The 18,451-nt window shown below is 57.9% G+C and overlaps 8 protein-coding genes and 2 non-coding genes across 10 annotated transcripts; 5 read left to right on the forward strand and 5 right to left on the reverse strand.

Moving 5' to 3' along the window:
* The first annotated feature begins 758 nt into the window (after positions 1-758).
* On the forward strand, positions 759-838 carry TRAVEDRAFT_t134. Its single transcript has one exon. It is a non-coding gene; the product is annotated as a tRNA-Asp (tRNA).
* Positions 839-902: 64 nt separating this feature from the next.
* Positions 903-2,289, reverse strand: TRAVEDRAFT_73150 (uncharacterized protein; the record flags this gene model as incomplete). The annotated part of the gene is made up of 3 exons (XM_008042435.1): positions 903-1,447; positions 1,603-1,774; positions 1,837-2,289. The coding sequence occupies 3 exons, from the start codon at positions 2,287-2,289 to the stop codon at positions 1,005-1,007; spliced, it is 1,068 nt and encodes a 355-aa protein (XP_008040626.1). The 3' UTR covers positions 903-1,004.
* A 312-nt stretch (positions 2,290-2,601) lies between these two features.
* TRAVEDRAFT_49506 (uncharacterized protein) lies at positions 2,602-5,042 on the reverse strand (the record flags this gene model as incomplete). Its single annotated transcript, XM_008042073.1, has 5 exons — positions 2,602-3,053; positions 3,115-3,270; positions 4,571-4,699; positions 4,768-4,929; positions 4,982-5,042. The coding sequence occupies 5 exons, from the start codon at positions 5,040-5,042 to the stop codon at positions 2,602-2,604; spliced, it is 960 nt and encodes a 319-aa protein (XP_008040264.1).
* A 579-nt stretch (positions 5,043-5,621) lies between these two features.
* TRAVEDRAFT_t135 lies at positions 5,622-5,701 on the forward strand. Its single transcript has one exon. It is a non-coding gene; the product is annotated as a tRNA-Leu (tRNA).
* A 1,003-nt stretch (positions 5,702-6,704) lies between these two features.
* Positions 6,705-7,468, forward strand: TRAVEDRAFT_21769 (uncharacterized protein; the record flags this gene model as incomplete). The annotated part of the gene is made up of 3 exons (XM_008041839.1): positions 6,705-6,735; positions 6,806-7,098; positions 7,163-7,468. 3 exons carry the CDS (start codon positions 6,705-6,707, stop codon positions 7,466-7,468), a joined length of 630 nt encoding a protein of 209 aa, XP_008040030.1.
* Positions 7,469-10,352: 2,884 nt separating this feature from the next.
* Positions 10,353-10,934, forward strand: TRAVEDRAFT_49508 (uncharacterized protein; the record flags this gene model as incomplete). Its single annotated transcript, XM_008042074.1, has 2 exons — positions 10,353-10,699; positions 10,757-10,934. 2 exons carry the CDS (start codon positions 10,353-10,355, stop codon positions 10,932-10,934), a joined length of 525 nt encoding a protein of 174 aa, XP_008040265.1.
* A 182-nt stretch (positions 10,935-11,116) lies between these two features.
* TRAVEDRAFT_73151 (uncharacterized protein) lies at positions 11,117-12,596 on the reverse strand (the record flags this gene model as incomplete). The annotated part of the gene is made up of 3 exons (XM_008042436.1): positions 11,117-11,830; positions 11,894-12,389; positions 12,437-12,596. 3 exons carry the CDS (start codon positions 12,594-12,596, stop codon positions 11,584-11,586), a joined length of 903 nt encoding a protein of 300 aa, XP_008040627.1. The 3' UTR covers positions 11,117-11,583.
* A 357-nt stretch (positions 12,597-12,953) lies between these two features.
* Positions 12,954-14,702, forward strand: TRAVEDRAFT_73152 (uncharacterized protein; the record flags this gene model as incomplete). Its single annotated transcript, XM_008042437.1, has 6 exons — positions 12,954-13,218; positions 13,398-13,578; positions 13,629-13,771; positions 13,927-14,160; positions 14,222-14,468; positions 14,549-14,702. The coding sequence occupies 6 exons, from the start codon at positions 12,954-12,956 to the stop codon at positions 14,700-14,702; spliced, it is 1,224 nt and encodes a 407-aa protein (XP_008040628.1).
* Positions 14,703-15,033: 331 nt separating this feature from the next.
* Positions 15,034-15,707, reverse strand: TRAVEDRAFT_49511 (uncharacterized protein; the record flags this gene model as incomplete). The annotated part of the gene is made up of 3 exons (XM_008042075.1): positions 15,034-15,267; positions 15,348-15,595; positions 15,662-15,707. The coding sequence occupies 3 exons, from the start codon at positions 15,705-15,707 to the stop codon at positions 15,034-15,036; spliced, it is 528 nt and encodes a 175-aa protein (XP_008040266.1).
* A 1,274-nt stretch (positions 15,708-16,981) lies between these two features.
* TRAVEDRAFT_49512 (uncharacterized protein) lies at positions 16,982-18,034 on the reverse strand (the record flags this gene model as incomplete). The annotated part of the gene is made up of 3 exons (XM_008042076.1): positions 16,982-17,386; positions 17,460-17,884; positions 17,956-18,034. 3 exons carry the CDS (start codon positions 18,032-18,034, stop codon positions 16,982-16,984), a joined length of 909 nt encoding a protein of 302 aa, XP_008040267.1.
* Between the last annotated feature and the right edge of the window lie 417 nt (positions 18,035-18,451).

The raw sequence follows: 18,451 nt of genomic DNA on the forward strand, positions 1-18,451 counted from the left end.
AGAGGAGATTCGGACGCGGTGGCACCGCCCCAACACGCTTCTCATCTGCAAGAATGAGCGTCAGTTTCACACAACATGACTGGTGGCTAAGCACGGACTTGCGCGCTGCGAGCCCCTGCCCCCGATTTTGGCAAGGGTCTCGCTCCTTCGCCTCTTACTAGGCCGTGGCGAGTCCGACAGCTCGTCAGACTTGCGGGAAGCTTTCGAGTTCCGACCGCGTTTCAACTTAGGCTCTGGAACAAACGATCCGGGATTAAAATCCGAGTCGGAGTCCTCCTCTGTTTCTCGAATAAGCCACGGCGTGCGAGGGGTAGTGAGCTGCCGACCTACCTAATGGTACAGCGCTAGACGCGTCGTTTCCTGTAATTATATTAGGTTGAGTGGCGTATAGAGCACGAGGAGCAGTTTCCTACGTTTCGCATAGGCGGACGTCTTCGAGGTAGACGCGGCCATGGTGGTAAGAGACAAGTTGCAGTGAAGGCCAGGTTTAGCCGCCATCCCTCGCTTCCTATGGGCCCGATCAATCAGGGTTAGGGTTGCACTAACACAGCGGACAAAGGAAGCATCAAGCGCCCGCTTGTACGTTCGTCTCACCCTTCGCCCCAAGGCAGGCTGAGAATATTTGGTACAACGTGAAATGACTCCTATGGCACACTGCAGAACATGGAAGATGCGCACGTCTCGAGGGTGTGGTATCTTGGGCCTGTGGTCGGACCGCAACGTAAGGCTATGAGGCTGGTATCAAGACCAGTATCATCTCTTTGCTAGTATATCGGTTAGTACACGCGCTTGTCATGTGTATGCGCGCGAAAGCTGGGTTCGACTCCCAGGCAGAGAGAATTTTGCGCATCTGTACTTTTGGAACTCACTACGGCAGTCTCTACGTGCGGGGTATGATATAGTGCGTCGTCCGTATGCATGTATATACTAAATGCTGGTGGCAGTCATAGTGACCTGGCAGATATGCATACATATCATGGTGCCTCTCCCGAGATGTCCGCACATCATGCGTCTCCGTCCTCTCCCTCAGGCTCAGCGACCTGTAACCTCTCCAACCTCATCATCATCTCCACCTCGACCCCGGGACTAACCGCAGACATCTCAGACATATCGTCCTCCCACTGCTCCTTCGCTCGTCTCGGCTGCGGCGCCTGCAGATGCTCCTCCTCCTCCCGCACCGTCTCCTCCGACCCGTCCTCCCCGCTCACCTCCCCAGCCTCTTCTTCCCCGGTACCATCGGCGAGGTCCGGGAAAAACAGCTGCGCGAGTCCGAGGTCGTGGCACCGCGTCATCTTGAGCAGCATCCCGAGCCCGAGGTCGTTCGAGCTCGTGGGCGTGCCGAGCAGGTCCCAGGTCGCGTCGTCGAGCTCTTCGGCCATGCGTCCCCATGTTGAGCGGATCGCGCCGGGGTAGTTGTACGCTGCGAGGATGAAGCATACTGGCGAGCCTGTGGATGAATGATCGGTGAGACAATGTTCGAAAGGACAGAGTGACAGGGAGATGGGTGGGGAGGAATCTTGGTAGTTCGACGCGTCCCTGAGGCGTGCACTTGCCGGAACGATGCCCCGGTCATATACGATGAAGTTGGGAGCATGGACTTACATAGACCGCTGAACTCCTGCTCGCGCGCAAGGAAGGGCGATGACCGTGTCTCGTTCCGCTGCTCCCCGTTGTCTCCAGCGAGGTGGTCTGGGAGGACGTCACCTAGCCGGTACAGTCTCTGACACGCAGGGCATATTCGCGCTGTCCTTCTGCTCTTGTTATACCACAGGATCTATCATACGACGCGTCCGTCTTAAGACTATTTAGACCACTATACATACAGCTGAGACGTACCAGGGCCGTCTCCTCCGGGAGCACCGTACAAAGCATCTGCAGGACCGCCTCCTCCGCAAACTCCGCGCACATCGCGTCGTCCAACGAGGGTGGAGCGGCAAAGCGCGACGCGAGAAACGCGCGCGGATCTTTGACGCGAGGGCCATCTCCGGGGTCGTATATGAAGGGTGTCTTGAACAGTGCCGAGGAAATCGGGGGCTCTGCATCCGTTTCGTCCTGAGGGTATATTGGCAAATATTTCTCGTGTATGTCGTGCTCTACTGGAGGAGTCGTGTCGTGTAGCGGTTCGTCTGAGACATGGTGCGCGTGAACGGGTGCGGCGAGCGGTGGCGGGGTCGCTGGTGCGGGCGTCGGGCTGGGCGACTGAGACGCGGAGGGCGCCGGAGGCGGCTTCTTGTCGACTTTCTTGCTCTGTGCGTTCTTCTTCTTCTTCTGGTTGCGTGGGCCGGGCATGGTGGGAGGAGAGAGGGTGGTTGGACTTGTAGGTTCGTGTGCCTGTCAGACTCGGAGGACTCGGAGAACGTTGCCACACCGCTGAGACAGACGCTCGCTCAGAGGCACCAGCGCCAAATGGTATTGACGCGCCCGTCACAGTAACCGTCGCGATCGGTCACAAAATAGCTTACGCCAAAGAGCGTGGGCGCTTCCTGCCTTCTCTCTTCTCTCCTTCATCCATCTCGCAGCAGAAAAATGCGAAAAGAACATCAGGTTTGGCAGCATGTCACGTTTCGACAAATTCATATTCAGACACCAGAGTAAACGACCTCAAGCGAACCACATAGCGACCAAAGCGACGCTCATCCCGAGCCCAAACACCGATGAGCCCATCCTTTCTGCCCCATTACTTCCGCCCGTCGCGCTTGGCATAGCACTCCCACTATCAGTTGCAGCAGAAGGTGCACCGCTCGTCCCAATCCTCGGCGGTACAGACCCGGTAGTGGTCACCCGCAGCCCTCCGGATCTCTGGTCGTCCGAACTCGTAGCGGTGGCCGTCGCAGCGGTATCGGTAAGAGTTACCTGGGCGGTTGTAGCGACTTGTACGTCGAAAGCGTTTGCAGTGGTCGTGATAATGGTCGTCGAGACGATATCGGCCGCGGACGCGTCGACGGTGCACACCGCGACCGCGCCATTGAGGCCACAGTCTGCGGTGATCGCGAAGCCGAGCTCAGTGTCGTTCTCGACGAGGTGCAGGTCCGTGGGCCCTGCGACCAGCGTTGCTGTTGCGGACGTGCTCTGTCACTCACTGGCATACGCAACGAGGAGGGGAAGTATGCGTACCAGAAACGAAAAGGTCAGAGTCGTCCGTCAACGTTCCGCTGGGTACGCCGGGGCCGATGCGCCAGGTGGTGTGTCCGCTCGCGTCGACGCCCTCAATGTCGGCCGTGATGGGCTGGGGGTCGAAGAACGGGATGTAGAGCGTCGCCGCGGCAACATCTACCACAGGTGAGCTTTCAATTCAGCATCCTCGGCCTCTCGTTCATTATCACTCGCATACACTCACATTGTGCGCTGAGTGCCGAGACGAAGAGTGCTGATGCGAATGACTTCATTTTAGGGCAGATATTGATCCAGTAGCGACAGAAGGTATGCAGAAGGAGTGGAAGATGCTGCCTCCGAGGGGTGGGGCGAAGCGTTGGGTACTGACTGCAGGGTAGAACAGGCTGAAAGACCTGCAGAGATCCTGTGTTTTGAATCTTATACCGGCGCTGACAGCACCACCATCAATCAACATCCCAACTTTCGCACTCATGTCAAGAAGCCTCACGAGTCATGTCGTTACTAGGCCCGGAGCCGCACGCATACATTTCGACGCTCCGTTTTCGCAGGGCAGGCCGTGCCCGAGGACTCCGGGGCCCGCATCGTCGTTCTGATGGCCCTCCATCTCACGGTGAGTGATCAACACGGTGGCAGTCCGCAGTCAAATTAACTCAATGGACCTCCAGGAAGACCTTGTATCATGCATCTTATCGTTTCGCATGGCGCGAAGACCTAGCTGATTCCGAATCTTGATCGAAGGCAGGGCTTAGACGAACAGGTTCTGCACTTCACAGTACTGCGTACCTCGGAGCTTGTGCATGTGTACAGCGTAAGTCTGTCAAGTACACTAGAGCAACACAATCTTTGTGAGCGCTGACTTCTATCGAGATCCGAACGTTCGGAGCCTCGCCGTAGGAGCAGCCTCGCTAAACTCCCTCGCCAACTTCTTCTCGGCCGCCGTCTGCAGACCACAGATGGCTGTGCATATGCAGAGCCTATCGGCGGATGCCTGCACGTAAAAATCAGTGCTCTACGTGCGGCTTCCTGTGTCCGAATGCGAACCCGGAGACTCAAACAAATCGCCTGATAGGTCATGACAACAGTAGGCGAGGGTATCGCGGCCCTCCGAAGATTCGCTCCTCCGTGGACTACCCTCTACCGCGGGCAGCGTGTCTTTGCGACGGACCGTTCAACATTGCTAATCATGATCAGGTGAGTTTTCTCTGAACCTAGCACCATACCACTTTACTTATCGTTCTTCACAGGTGTAACGCGGACAAAATAACGACAGCGCCAGCGGAAATTCCCCAACGCAAAGGCCCGACCCTTTTAACACCATTCGTGGCGGTCCCAGTCGAACCGGGGATCGCACCCGACCCCACCTCCCTGCTCGCCCCTGACCGCGACACCGACGACGACGCCGAGGTTTCAATCGGAGTGGCAGTTACACTTCCACTTCCACTCGACCCCGACGTACTCCCCGTCCCCGTCGTCTGCCCAGCTTGGACCGTCTTGTACGTGATCGTCACGCCTGCGGTCCCGACCTGCACCGCTGACCCACTGGCGCTATCTACCGTAAACATGGTCTGTGTCGTCTGCTCGCCATCTGAGGTGCAATACAACATCAGCCTCGGCGCCGGGCAAGACGGAAGAAAGGAGAGGGAGAAAGGGCACCTGAATGGAAGGACGAAACGGCCTCGGTGAAGATGCCACTCGTAAGCCTGGGTCCGATGCGCCAGGTCGTACTGCTGCTCGGGGCGTCGACGCCGACGATGGCCGCCGTGACAGGCTGCGGGTCGAGCCCGGGGATATAGAGCGTCGTCTGCGCGGCGATGTCTGACATCAAAGGTCAGCGTGAGTCGCTGCGATGATTTTGGGAGTTACTCACGTTGGGCGAGGAGGGCGTAGATGATCGCTACTGGAAGACAGCGCCGCAACATAGGAAACATTGGGGTGTTTCTTGGAGGCAGGTAGTGGTCAGTGAGGATGCTACTGCGGATTCCCGGTGGTCTGGAGCTTCCTAAGAGACGTACAAGCGATAGCTCTCATTCGCGAGGTTTTTTCGGTGCTTTAGTACGAAGTGCAGCTCAGCGCTGAGGCCCGCTCTCCCGTTTGTCGCAAGGTTCGAACTGTCAAGGCAGGCGCGGACTCCACATCCATAGGTCGTCCCTCGGAGGAAGCGCGGCGAGAACGTCCTCAGGTAGGTTTCATGCAATCTACCCGCAGGCTATGGTGAAAGTTTTGGAATAGAATGACAGGGACCAATGATACTCGTGCGTCATTCCTGGAGTGGGTGACTGTGTGGCTGGCATACCCCCCGTGATAGCAGCTACAGGAGCCTCACAACCCAAGACCCGCGGTCTCCCGAAATCGTGTACGTCTAGTCCGTGTTTATACCAATAGCATGCCAACAGAAACTCCGAATCCATGTCGAGTGAACGCGGCGGCGAACTGAATCAGAACAGGTCCGATTCCAGCCCTGCTGCTTGCGTGAAGATCTCAAACGCACGTTACGGCATTGCTAACATGGCGAGATGGCCGAGCGGTCTAAGGCGCCAGACTAAGGATCTGGTCCGAAAGGGCGTGGGTTCGAATCCCACTCTCGTCATATTTTTTCCCCCGTGCAACGTGCACGTATTAAGCGTCCATCTGATCGGGTTTTCGTAGCACTTCATACCAAAGGCGCCGCTCACTGCTTTCGAACATTCATCCTACACACCTGCATACCGACCAGGGCAAATTTCTTGCCCATCTACCTTGAGAACACTGGTCCACTAGGCTCGCAAACCAGCCTATCTTCGGGGCGGAAGATTATTGTTGATCCCGAAGATTCTCAAAAAGTCGAGTCAATAATACCGCATGAAGATGTCGCCACAAACGAACCTACTAATAAGTCTTCAGTCTTCAAGTGAAGAATCCGTTTTGCTTGCTGCCAACTTACCATGAGCTTTCCCTCGGGTTGAGAGCGCGTCTACGCCTTCCAGGCAGGGGCGCTACTATCCCATAGGATGCCTTCGTGCAAATTTGGACCAGACGCGTCACCACGCCGCCGAACGGTCATATCGCCGCTATGATGGACAAGAACGGCAGCATGCGCTGCGACTACACGGCGCGTGGTTGGGACAACTCGGACACGCCTTCGTGGCACGATCTCACCCCGCGTTCGGTCCACACAGCCTAGAAACCTCGAGCGCAAGAGGCGCCACGCGCGGCCGCGGGCCACTACCACCCCAGTGCGTGCCCCTCCTTCCTATGATAGCGGCGTCCCCCGGTCTGAGGCGTGCTCGCCTGTCAGGGCGCGGAGGCGTCAAGAATCGTGATACACGCCACCTCTGCGCAGGCGGTATCACTTAGCATGTGGGCCGAGCAGGCTTGCCACATTTGCCACCAACAGATTGCGATGCGGCGAGCCCGTCATGCGCCGTTCTAATATCGAAGTGGGGAGCCGTGCGTGGCTTTGAAAGCACTCGCCACCTGATTATCGGGGTATATATATCGCGCTGTCTATACCACTCACCTCATCGCATCTCGCTGTGCATCGCTCCCACAGTTCTATTCCTCTTATTGCAACAGTTTTACTGGTATTCCTTCTGCATTATCACCTCCTTACCATGGCCACCACCATCAGCAAAAAGTCTCCAAGTGAGCTTTATCTGTTCAACATGCATATGATTTCAGCTGACATACCGACGGGGACGACGTCCCTCAAAAGAGTTCGAGCTAGTCAGCTGCACAGTGAAGGGCCTGGTGTGGGAGCCTGAGGACGGGCTAACGCGACCGTCAAGGGCTCGGACCATGCCGGCGGTCTGTCAGCGCTGGCAGCCGGCAACCACACACATGGTCACCACATTCGGCACGCTCAGCCCCCGGAATGGCGAACGTAACGAAGGTGGCGGATCTTCGGGGGAGTGCACCTTCAACCCCTCGGACTTCGAGGTGGACTTTTTCAAGACGTGGGTGACGACTCCGCCGACCGAGTTCGGCGACCATGTTCTATGGCGTGTGGTAGGTCCATGCATACACTGGCATGCACCCGCATAGCTCGTGCTGAATGATGACCCGTTGACAGAACGTATGGTGCCAGCAACATCCATATGTGGAATTCAATTGCGGAGGCAGACTCTATTCGTTCCGAGTCGACATCGTCGCGCGGCCGAAGGCAGACGTCATTGCCGCTACCAATGATCAATTGCTTCAAGCCATGCAAGCACACGATGTGTTTGACCCGGAGAACACAGCTTTCGGGACGAGCTGGCGGCAGCGTACTAAGGACGAGGTCACAAATATCCGCAAGGTCATAAATATCCGCATCTTTGTCACGATCCAAACTGCTACCGGTGAATTGATCAAGGTCGAACCCCCGGCGACGTCGTAATCGGACGACAAACAGATACCTTCGGACAACTCTTATTGGGTACTTGCCCGACGTCCAGTTGCGGCGGACGGCATAGGAGGCTTGTTTGAGAACCGGTTGCCTCGCGTGTATGCACGCATAACTAGCCCTGTAAAGTACTTTTTCTCGGGATAGAATATTTATCTCGAAAGCGTCGACCGACAAGTTCGCCTTTGCTACAGCGCGCGTATGGGTTTTCTCTGACACGTGTAGTAAAACAGGCAGCGAGCAGGTTGCACACGGTCTCTCCATGGCCTCGTAGTCCTACTTTCCGCGACATCCTTATAATTGGTCGATTTCCCCGGGCATGATCGTCGGGCCACCGCGCACTTGCCACCATGCTCGCCCGGCGGCTATTCGCCTGTCTCTGTCTTTTTTACAGCTGTTACCGAAATCTATGCGTGGGCACTTCGATAGCGCCCGCGACACCCAATTTACACTTTTTACACTTTCAACGCGAGCTGCTCAAAATGCCGGTTTCCGAGTCCGTAAAGCTTTATTCAAGCGAAATAACTGCATGGGATGCGTGCCAGGCTGTCCACGCATACATTTTGCAACCTTCTACGGGATGCAGAGCGAAAGAAAAATTGCGCGAGGAGCTCGTTGAGCGAGCGCCTATCGGTATGCCATGGGCGCCTGCGTCTGCTCAGCGACCGGAAAGCCTTGCGAAGAAGATATCTCATGGTTGACACCAGCGATGCAGTACTAAGAGCTCATTTTAATGAGGCCCTGTATGCGAACTATCATATAGTGCAACAACCGGCGCTCTAAACGCACATTTGATTGAGTACAAGGGCAAGGACCACCTCGGGCCCTTGCCACGGACGACACTCGACTGTGTGCAGGCTGGAACACTTTATGAGCGACATAAACAATCTAGAACACATTTTAATGCACCCCTGGATCATACTGAGGTCAGTTGAATAGTCTAAAGGTGTGTTTTAGTATATGTTTCGCGGCTTTGTAGCCCTCCGGGCGTTTCGCGTCAAAAGTGTAAAAAGTGTAACTCGCGTAACGTCGGAGTGTCGGCGCATTAATTTCGGTAAGAGCTGTACGTTACTCAGACTCGTCTCGCCTGACTTGCTAGTATACAACACAAACCCTGGAACCATGAAATGCCACCTGCCACCGGATGAGACTACGGCGGGCGGCCACGATCTCCCTTTGTGGTCTCAACTTCATCAATTGCTCGGGACGTATCATAGCGACATGCAGCCTTTGATCAGTCCCGGAGCGTGGAACGTGCTACTTTCGGGCCACCGGACGACCAGGCCATCCTGACGTCCTTCGTTCCTGCCTATGATAGTAGGTGGTACTCACTAATACCCCCAGAGCTTGAATACCAGTGGATACGCAACTCGTGTCTGCAATGGAGGGAAACACCTTCGCCTCCTCGTCATTAATATCAATATTCCGGTTGGTGCTCAGTATGCCAAGTATCGTTGGTCAGCTGCACCACCCGCTCTTCATGCTTGCAAGCTTCAAATTACACACTCAGGCGCGCGGCGCCGGCCTTCTCAAATTTTACGCCCACAGCCTCATCAATCTCAGCCTGAAATGAACCGTATACACACAAGTGTGCCCCATTCACGGCGACGCCTTTCTGGTGCGGCGTGCTGGTTTGCCCTTCCTTTTCAATCGTCGCAGCGGCGTCCGACGGGCGCTGATCTGACTCCAATAGAGCAGGCGCAAGTGGCCATGAATGCACTCGCCACCTCGCCGTAGGGGTATATATACCGCGCTGCACGCAGGTCCTCCATCATCAAATCTCGTTCTGCGCTACTGCCGTCGTTCTATCGCTTCTCCTGTAGCAGACAGCTCTTTGGTACCATATAACCTCTTCGCCACATACCTTCCACCATGAAGTCCGCCGTGCTACACCCTGGAACACCGGAGATCAGTGACCAGTTTGTTGCCCATCACGTCCACGTTCTCCACTGACGTTACTATGCTGTATCACAAAGGTTTTCGGGTCGAGCGCCTAGTGCTTACGTGCGAGACTGATACTAAGCCGTGTCCCCGCAGGTCCCCGCATCGACGCGTCGGTCTCGCACCAGGCGGTTGCGCTCGTCGTAATCGAGTCGAAGAAGAATTTTGATATCAAATTCAACAGCCGGGAGTTTCGCGAGCTCGGCTATGAAGCAGTCACTGTCGACTCCTCTCAGCCGTGCACCGGCGAGGGCTTCCAGCTAGTTCCTAAAGCTAAAAATCCCAATATGAACCAGATGATATACGATGTGGTATGTCCAAATCACGGGTTAACACATTGGAGCCACGCTCATCATTCCAGCGGCATTCATATCGATAGACCGCCGCGAATTTCTTGCGCTCATGGAGCGTGGAGCACCGGCCCGCCCAATACCAAACGCGGCAGCTTCACTCCGGCGCTGGAGCCTGTCCCCTTGCAGGAGCCTTACCACGACTCAACGCAGGTATGGTCTCTCAAACGTTCGAGAACCCTTCAAAACAACAGGTTATGTGCAGAAGATCATTTCGAGAAATATAAAACCCTAGTGAGGGCGGTGAGCCCTTCTGGAGGTCATTACGCCCGAACCTGCGGTGGCGGAACGCGAGCGAGACGGTGCGAGACGGTGGTGCGGCGTGATACGCGGTGCGTCGAACTTCCGTATTTGGAGGCCTCGCTCCACAGATCCCTGAGCAAAGTAAATTGGCGGCGGTCTATCGATATGAATGCCGCTGTCAAAATTGACCACCCACAGTGTGTAGGCTTACCTCCTGAAGGAGCACGCAGATGTGCGTTTTGAGTGCGAAGCGTGTCGCGCTATCAAACGCGTCGACGGTGTGGTCCAGGTTAAGCCGCGTCCCGGTACCGCCGACGTCGCTGCGCGTCCCAGTGCTGGCACCGATGTCGAGGCGGAGCTTAGTGACTCCCGTCTTGCTTTCCCAGCGCTGCCTGCACGAGCGCGACTTCCGGATGATGACGCGGCGCCACGACTTCGAATTCAAGCTGTCACTCCGTACAAGCTCTGGCACTGCTATCGAAGTCGTGCCGGAAGGGGGCTGGGGCAAGACGCGCCATGTGGAAGTCGAACGCGAGGTCGAGATCATGATCATGGGCGACCCGGGGGAGTGTGAGGACGCGCTCGATGAGGAAAGCGAGACCGACTCCGAGCTGGGAGCGCAGGAAGTCAATATCCTGGACGAGCATGGAGAGGCGGACGCAAGGGACACTGTGGACTGGAGAGACGACGAGTCCACGATGGTGTAGCCCCTGCGGCCGACAGGGTGCATCGCGGGACCGTCCAACAGGGGGGATGGCGCGGGTGAGATCGCCGCCAAGCTGTCTGTGGTGTCCATTGAAGACGAGGACGAGCTGTTTGATGATGAGAAGGACGGCTTGCTTGCCGACGAGGACGAGAAGGGCGATATGTTCTCCAGAAGGAAGGTCGCGATATTCGTTGCACTCCCACCGCGGGGGCCCGCATAGGAGTCCGGGTGGGGTTCATCGTATCCCGTTCATGTATGTATGTTTTCGTGTATACCTATATAATCTTTGTAGAGTATATTCAGTACAAAACGGTGATATCCCGACTACTCCGGCTGCCTGGGCCCTCAAGCAACCACTGGCCGCCAACATCGTCCGAATCAAAATCGCTTGCAATATGATGCCGGGCGAATGTCTACTTCAAATTATCGGGTAAGATGAATGAGTATGTGCTACAGGACTCGTACATACAGCCAAGTAAGGATCCGTGCTACAGCGCATCCTGCGTCCGTCTTCGCGAAGCATCCTCGTCGCCCACCTCGGATTGCAACCCGCGGAGCAGCGTTCTGTCATTCTTCAAGCTTCATGAGCAGAGCAGTGTGATCACCTCGGCTCGCCGGTTTCGCGGTTTTGCGTAGTGGAGCGCCATGTATCAGGCACGGACCCATGCAATGTATGGACAGTCAATAGCGTGCAATCGCATCCGTTGAGTTCCACATCGCCAGCGTGGGATGGGATGAAGGGGATGTGCACAGGCAGGCTGTTCATCAGTCGGATGGGGAGGAAGAACCACGCGGTTGCGGTGCGGCGGACTCTCGAGGATGTGTTGTCGCCTGAACGTGGGGGTGCAGAGCACTCGCGCGAGCGAGGGCTAGAGCTGGTATCGCGCCCCCAACTCCTCGTGCTCCTCATCGAAGCCGCTGAGCTCCCGCGCCTTCGCCAGCACCTTGTCCGCGAACCACACCGAGGACATACCAACCGTCCAATAAACAACGAGACGAAATGCGAGGTGGGCCCGATCCAAGTCGAGGAACGCTAACAGCGTCACGCCCAGGCCCCCCAGGAGGTACACCCCAAAGATGGACGTGAAGCTGCCTTCCGCGCACAGCGCCACGAAGCTGCTCAAGTTGCGCGTCAGTGCATTTGTTGAATTTTCAATAATAGAAGAGGCGATACGCAACTAGCTGAGCGCGGCGAAGGCGACGGCGCCGTCCGCGCCAAACACGGTCGCGATGGTGCGCTGGCCGGCGGCTGCGTCCGCGCGCGCGTCGACGGCGGCGCCCAGGGCGTGTACCCCGGCGGTGCAGAGCCCGAGGACGAGACCTTTGGCTGGGGGGCGCAGGAGGCGTCCCCCGCGCGCGGTGTATCCAGAGAGGTAGGCGAGGATCACGATGAGGCCGTTCGAGAGCGAATCGAGGATGGGGCGCTCCTTGAGGCGGAGGGGTGGGGTGGAGTATGACCAGGAGAGGGCGAGTAGGAGGAGCGTTGTAAGGAGGTTTTGTGAGGTGCGGGTTAGGGCGGAACAGTACATGATCAAAAGGGACGCGAGAGCGGCGGAGACAAGGACGGGGGTGTGGTAGGCGGGCGAGAGGACGGTGCCCTCGAGGCCGTCTGCGGTCTTGCGTGGGTTGAGGAGGTCGGTGTCGTAGTCGTACACATCGTTGACCCCAAATACCACTGCTATGCGTAAGATAGCTGCGGGGAACGCGCAGCTGTGCACCCACCCAAAGCCAAGGGAAACGAGAGCGAGAGGAGCTGCAGCAAGAGCGGCCCATAGCCTCGCACCGGGCCTCTGCCGTGGATGGCCCCGATGGCGTACAGAATCGGACCGAAGCACCAGCCCGGCGGCCGGCTCACTCTCAGAATCGTCGTGAGCACGTCCATCCTGGAGTGACGTCGCGAGTCAAGGCGTACGACGCGATCGGCGCGCAGCACCTGCGTGGCACAAGCGAGCGTGACGCCCGGGCAATTAACGCACGTGAACGTGACCGGGCGCGCGAAATGGGGTGGGCGATGACGGCAGGCGCGCCACCGCCGCTCCTTCGCCCTCGACTCGCCAAAGACATGGCCGGCGACCATGGCGCCCACCGACTCCACACCGCAGCCCCAGCACTTAAGCCCCCCGTCCAGAGCCCCTCTCCCCCTCACAGATAGCTGTACTCTCGCCCCCATCCTCTCGACAGCCCACCCCCTTCTCAACTCGACCGTCAGCGACCAGTACACCTGCCTACTTTATCGACCATGTCGACTGCTACTATGACTGCTACACAGACCCTGCCTTCTGTGATGACGACGACCGAAGCGCCGCTCGTCGCAGGGGATGTTCTGCGCGCTATCGACACGCCCGTCGTTTCCCCTCCCAGCGGAACCCCGCCCCCAATCGGCGGCCCGCGTAACAGCTCCCCGACGAACTCTATTGGAAAGTCGAAGGGGCACCGGAGGACGTCTAGCGCTGCCTCGGATATTGCCAAGGCGGCGGGTATTGACCTCGAAGCCGTCAGCATGGGTGAGTCTCTTTTGGCCATATTGGGCGCTATCTGCAGAGAAGGCGGTCTGGCTGGAATACTACCGCTGTGAAAGACTCCACTGCGCGCGACAGAAACACCAGTCCCGCGCGAGTTGGTGAAACTCGGCTGCAAATGACGTCTATCGAGTGGTGCGCAGTCGCTGACCTCTACCACGCAGCTGAGGCGCGGAAGATCATGTCAGAGGAGCACAAGATCCTCGGATTCCGCCCGCCCCAAGGCTCCTTCGCCGCGGAGGTGCAGTCCCTCGCCGCGAAGCACCCCGAAGGCAAGCCCGGCGCCGTGCTCCCGGACACTACCAAACTCAAGGAGATCGCGCGAGAAGATGCGCTCCGCATTCTGTGCGTATACGCGGACAACTCCGAGACAACGAGTATTGACAGCGAAATAGTGCCGAGCGCAAAACGAGCACGGGCGCAGATAAGGACGCGCCCCCTGCTGCTGCGAAGACGAACGGGAGCGACAAGGTCACACCGACACGGGTCTCGCCCCCCGTCGACGTCCCGGGTGTCAACCTGAACAAGATCAGCGCAAGTACGTATTGTCCATCCATGTTTCCTTAGAGCTCCCACTCCACTTCAAACGGGACGTATGGATGGGAAGCACACGCTCTCCACTCCATACGCTCCACTCCGGTGTCTATCCCGGATCCTCTCCAAACATGGACTGATACCCTCTGCTCTTCGCAGCGGATGCACGCGTGCTCATGTCGCACGAACACCGCGCGCTCGGGTTCCGCCCGCCCCCCGGCTCGCTCGCCGCCGAGGCGCAGAGCGCCGCCGCCCGCCACCCGGACGGCGACGGCACGCACCTCGACGACGAGACGCTGCGCGAGATCGCGCTGCGCGACGCGGAGCGCATCAAGGCCGACCGCGGGGACGTCGTTCCTGTGGACGGGGCCAACCTCAGCGCCGTTGGGAAAGGTACGTTGCTCCCCGTGTTGTTGAATGCGAGAAAGCGGTTTGCTGATGGGATGTTGAGCAGAGGCGGCAGCGACGATCGCGAGCGTCGAGGCGCGCGCCCTGGGACACCCACCGCCGTCGGGTAGCATCGCGGCGGAGGCACAGAGCGCGGCGGACAAGCACCCTGCGGGCGGCTCCTTCGACCCTGCGAAGAACCCCGTGGAGATGGAGCAGGTCGTAGACGCGGCGCGGGAAGAGGGCGAGCAGCTGCGCGCGCTGGAGGAGAGCACTGCGACGACGGAACCGAGCGAGAAGACTGCGATGGAGGAGTGAGTAGCTACCGTGTATTATCTGTGCTTAATATGTACTTGTATTGATCTACCCGCTTTGTTGTGTTCATCCTGCATAGGCACAGGTCAAGTCCAGCGAAGGCGGACGCGGCGGTGGAGACGGAGCGGATGACGGCCGCGCCGCCGAGCGTGGTGCGCGGGCTGGTGACCCCGCCGCTGTCGCGCAGCGAGACGGGGGACTCGGTCGAGATCGTGTGCGACGTGCTCGCGTGAGCGCGGGCTGGACAGTGCGTTTATTGGACGTTTGGGCTGTGGCGTGGTTGAGAGCGATGCTGACCGGAGGCGCGGGGCGTGGTCGGGATATCACTGTATTTTTACGGAATGTACTTTATAGATATCGGTATACATACAGACATACAAGATCAACCTGCACAAGGGTGTTGGAAGCTCGTCTGCGAGGGAGGCGGGAAAGGGAGTGCCGTTCCGGCGTTGAACGTTGAACGTCATGCACGGTACCTAGCTCTCGAACGTTGCTCGACCCGCTGCTCTTCGTTTTGGCACGGACACCCGCGGATGGGTAACGACCCACCCGGTTTCCTGCTCGTTATCGTTGCATATCGCCACGACGAATATGGAGGTTTCCGTAAGAGCCTTGTACTCTGGCGAGGCGCTCAAAGTCTACCACGACCTTCCGCCACGCCTCGCCATGTTCTTCGGAGTCCCGTGGTGTCGTAGCCGCACCGCGAGGTATCCTCGACGGTTTCAAAAAGAAGCGGAAACAGATGTGCAGGCTTCCACATTCGAATTCCAGGAACGTGTGCGGCTTGTACGCCTGGACCTGCCATGATTGCATACAGAGCAGCAGGCGTCCGTGAGTGAAGCGGCATGTGCGTATCCACACCCGCACAACAAACTCACCACCGCATCCACAGCCCCCCTGAAACCGATTTTACGGACGTCCATCCCCCCTATGGTATCAACAATCCAGTAGAAGTTCAGGCACGTCCCTTCGAGGAGCTTGTCGACAGCGTCTATGCGGGATATAGCGTTGAGAAGCTTGTGCCCCCCTTCGGGGCAGAGCGGTATATCGTTGAGGACCTTGCGCCGCTGTTCGGGGGAGAGGATCTCTCTAGAGCTCGCTATCTCCAGGCGGATAAGCTGGAATTCTAGGCAACATCCCGACAAAATGTGAGCGGGGGGCGTGGATGTGGCGGGTAGATCGAAATGTTCACCGATGGTCTCCTCCGTGGTAACCTGGCACGTGGTGGCCCAATCCATGGTGGTAACAGGGACGGTGGATGCTGAAGGAGAGATGCTAAGGGTACAGGGTCGCCGTATCGTTGAAGGACGAGGCGACGAATCGCAGTAATTTTGAGTCGAGCGGAGTCAGGTTTGGCGGGAAATGGGCCTCGAACGGTGCAGTATATATACGCAGCGCACTGTCAACTGGCAACAACGCGCCGCACATGCCGCTGCAGATATGGGATAGGGGGGGCACACGCGCCCCTTGAGGCATGCTGGAGGCGTCGGCGCCGCGAAGATATATCAGGGATAGGTTGCTGCAGGAGAAGCGATAGAACGATGGCAGTAGTGCAGGACGAGATTTGATGATGGAGGACCTACTTACGTGCAGCGCGGTATACTTATATGCCCCTATGGCGAGGTGGCGAGTGCATTCATGGCCACTTGCGCATGCTCTATTGGAGTCAGATCAGTGCACAGCGGACGCCGCTGCAACGATTGAAAAGGAAGGACAAGCTAGCACGCCGCACCCTGATGGCGTGGCCGTGAATGCGGCACACTTGTGTGAATGCGGTTCATTTTAGGCTGAGACTGATGAGATTGTGGGCGTAAAAGGAGGAGACCGGCGCCGCGCGCCTTAGTGTGCAATTTGAAGCTTGAAAGCTTGAAGAGCGGATGGTGCAGCTGACTAACGATATCCATACTGAGCGCGGCGGAGCACTGCTCGGAGTGGTATTCAAGCGAAGACACAGTCTTGTCCTCTGTTAGCATATGCCGTTCGCTGAGATGTACAGGAAGGATAGACACCCCTTCCAGTTGTGAATGGCGGTAACCATATAAACGAGGGCCACAAAGGGAGTAAAATGGCCGCCCACTACGCCTTGTGCAACGGTGGCGGATGCTACCATTCTTGTGCTAGAACGCTCCTCTTTGGTTGTGCCATTTTGGGTCGGCGATGGGGGCGCTCCGCGGAGACATCGCAAAAGTCGGCGAAGGACTAGGGCGAGCAGGTTGCAGCTCAGTCGGCGTCCAACGGGGGAGCCAGCCGTGACGTATATTCCTGTTTAAAGTGCGGTGGTCAACTTATCAACCTCGCTGTGTTCTTGCATTGCGTACGGGCATCTGGGCGACATCGTGAGGACGGGGACGTGAGAAGACACATGAGGGAAAACGCTGTATTCCTATTGACCATGCCTAATTCTGTACACGGCGAGCTGCACCTCCACGTCCACGCGACGCTCGGCCGATGGTATCGAGAGCTCGGCGAGTCCCAACAGACCCCACGGCCGCTCTAATGTGCTTAAGCGCTCTCATCCGCGCGTACTCGTTGGCGAAAGCGACGACCCAGTCGGCACCCAAGGACTGCCTCGATTCCCACTCTGCCGCAACGCGCAGGGCGCGCCGTCCCCCGAGTACACAGCGGGCGGCGGTCCAATCTTGATTGGCCTAGTGCTACCTGCATCGTCCAGGCCGCCAGGGACCAGCGTGATGGAGAACTGGAACGTCTTCTTGCACAGGGGCTCGTCCGAGCCCATGTACCGCCTGAATTCGTCCAAGTCCGGGAACGCAGCCTGCACAGCGCGCACCAGCTCGTCGTCGGTGGCGCCGGCAGGCCTCGCGCCCGCCCGCAACTTCACCACGATGGCGACGTGGAAGCCGTGGCCGCGGGTGCGGCACCCGCGGAGCTCGGGCGAGAGCAAGGTACAGCGCAAGACCTGTTGAACGTGGCCGACCGCCGCGAGTGCGCATTAGGGATACGGTACAGGGACACGCGGCGTGTGGACTCACCAGGTCCTGCAGTGCCTTGGTGAGGTCGGACGGGGGAGGCATCGTCGCGATCGCCGTGTCCACATCCACATGCGCCCCGCCCGAGTCCATCATCGACATCATATGTAGCAGCATCGACGTCACCCGCGTGTCCATACACATGTCCTTGTCCACTGCCATCCGGTTCGGCGCAATGTCCTTCGCGTCTGTAGCCACGGGGCGAATCGTCTCGGTGATCTTGTACATGTCTATCTCGTAGTTCGCGCAAAACCCGCAGCACGGCGCGGGCTCCTGGGCAGCTAAAAAGCCCTCGAGGGGGACGCCACGAAACGATAGCACATATGGACCTCTGCCGCCCACGTGTATTTCATTACGAGCAGTCATTGGACACTCCATCCACCATTTCGGCATCAGGCCCTTCAGCGTGGCGCTGACAATGTCAAACTCTTCGACAAAATTGGTCCAGCAACACATCAGTATGTTGACATCATGGGCGCGGCCCATAGGCACTGCTTACCGAGGTGTCGTTGCTCAGCGGGTATGGTGAGGAGTGAATCCTGCGAGGAGATAGCAGAGGAAAGCTGAAGCTGTTGCATCTTGAAAAGGCTGTGGAACTGAAGGAGCGGCGTACGGAAAGATGTGGTAGGGGACGTCGTGCAAGCAGCGCCGTCTTTATAAACCCCTACGGCGAGATGTCGAGTGCATTCATGGACTTTACCTGGCTGTTCTTTTGAGCAAGGACAGCGCGCATCGGACGTCGCTAGGATCGACCAGGAAGGACTCACAAGACGTGCATTATGCCACGACGCTCTGGCGGTTGCTGCAGCACGCTCGAACTTGACGGTCTTTATTCAGGCTGAGAATGACGACGTCCGAGTCGTGGTCACAAAAGCAAGGACATCAGCGCTGCAGCTGTCCCATCACTATGTGTGCGCCCTTCGATTGTACATTCTTGGAGGACACACCTTGTGAATGCCGGCAGTGGCCTAAACTGCGTTCATTCGAGGGCCGAG

Source organism: Trametes versicolor (genome assembly GCF_000271585.1).
Source record: "Trametes versicolor FP-101664 SS1 unplaced genomic scaffold TRAVEscaffold_8, whole genome shotgun sequence".
NCBI classification, from domain to species: domain Eukaryota; kingdom Fungi; phylum Basidiomycota; class Agaricomycetes; order Polyporales; family Polyporaceae; genus Trametes; species Trametes versicolor.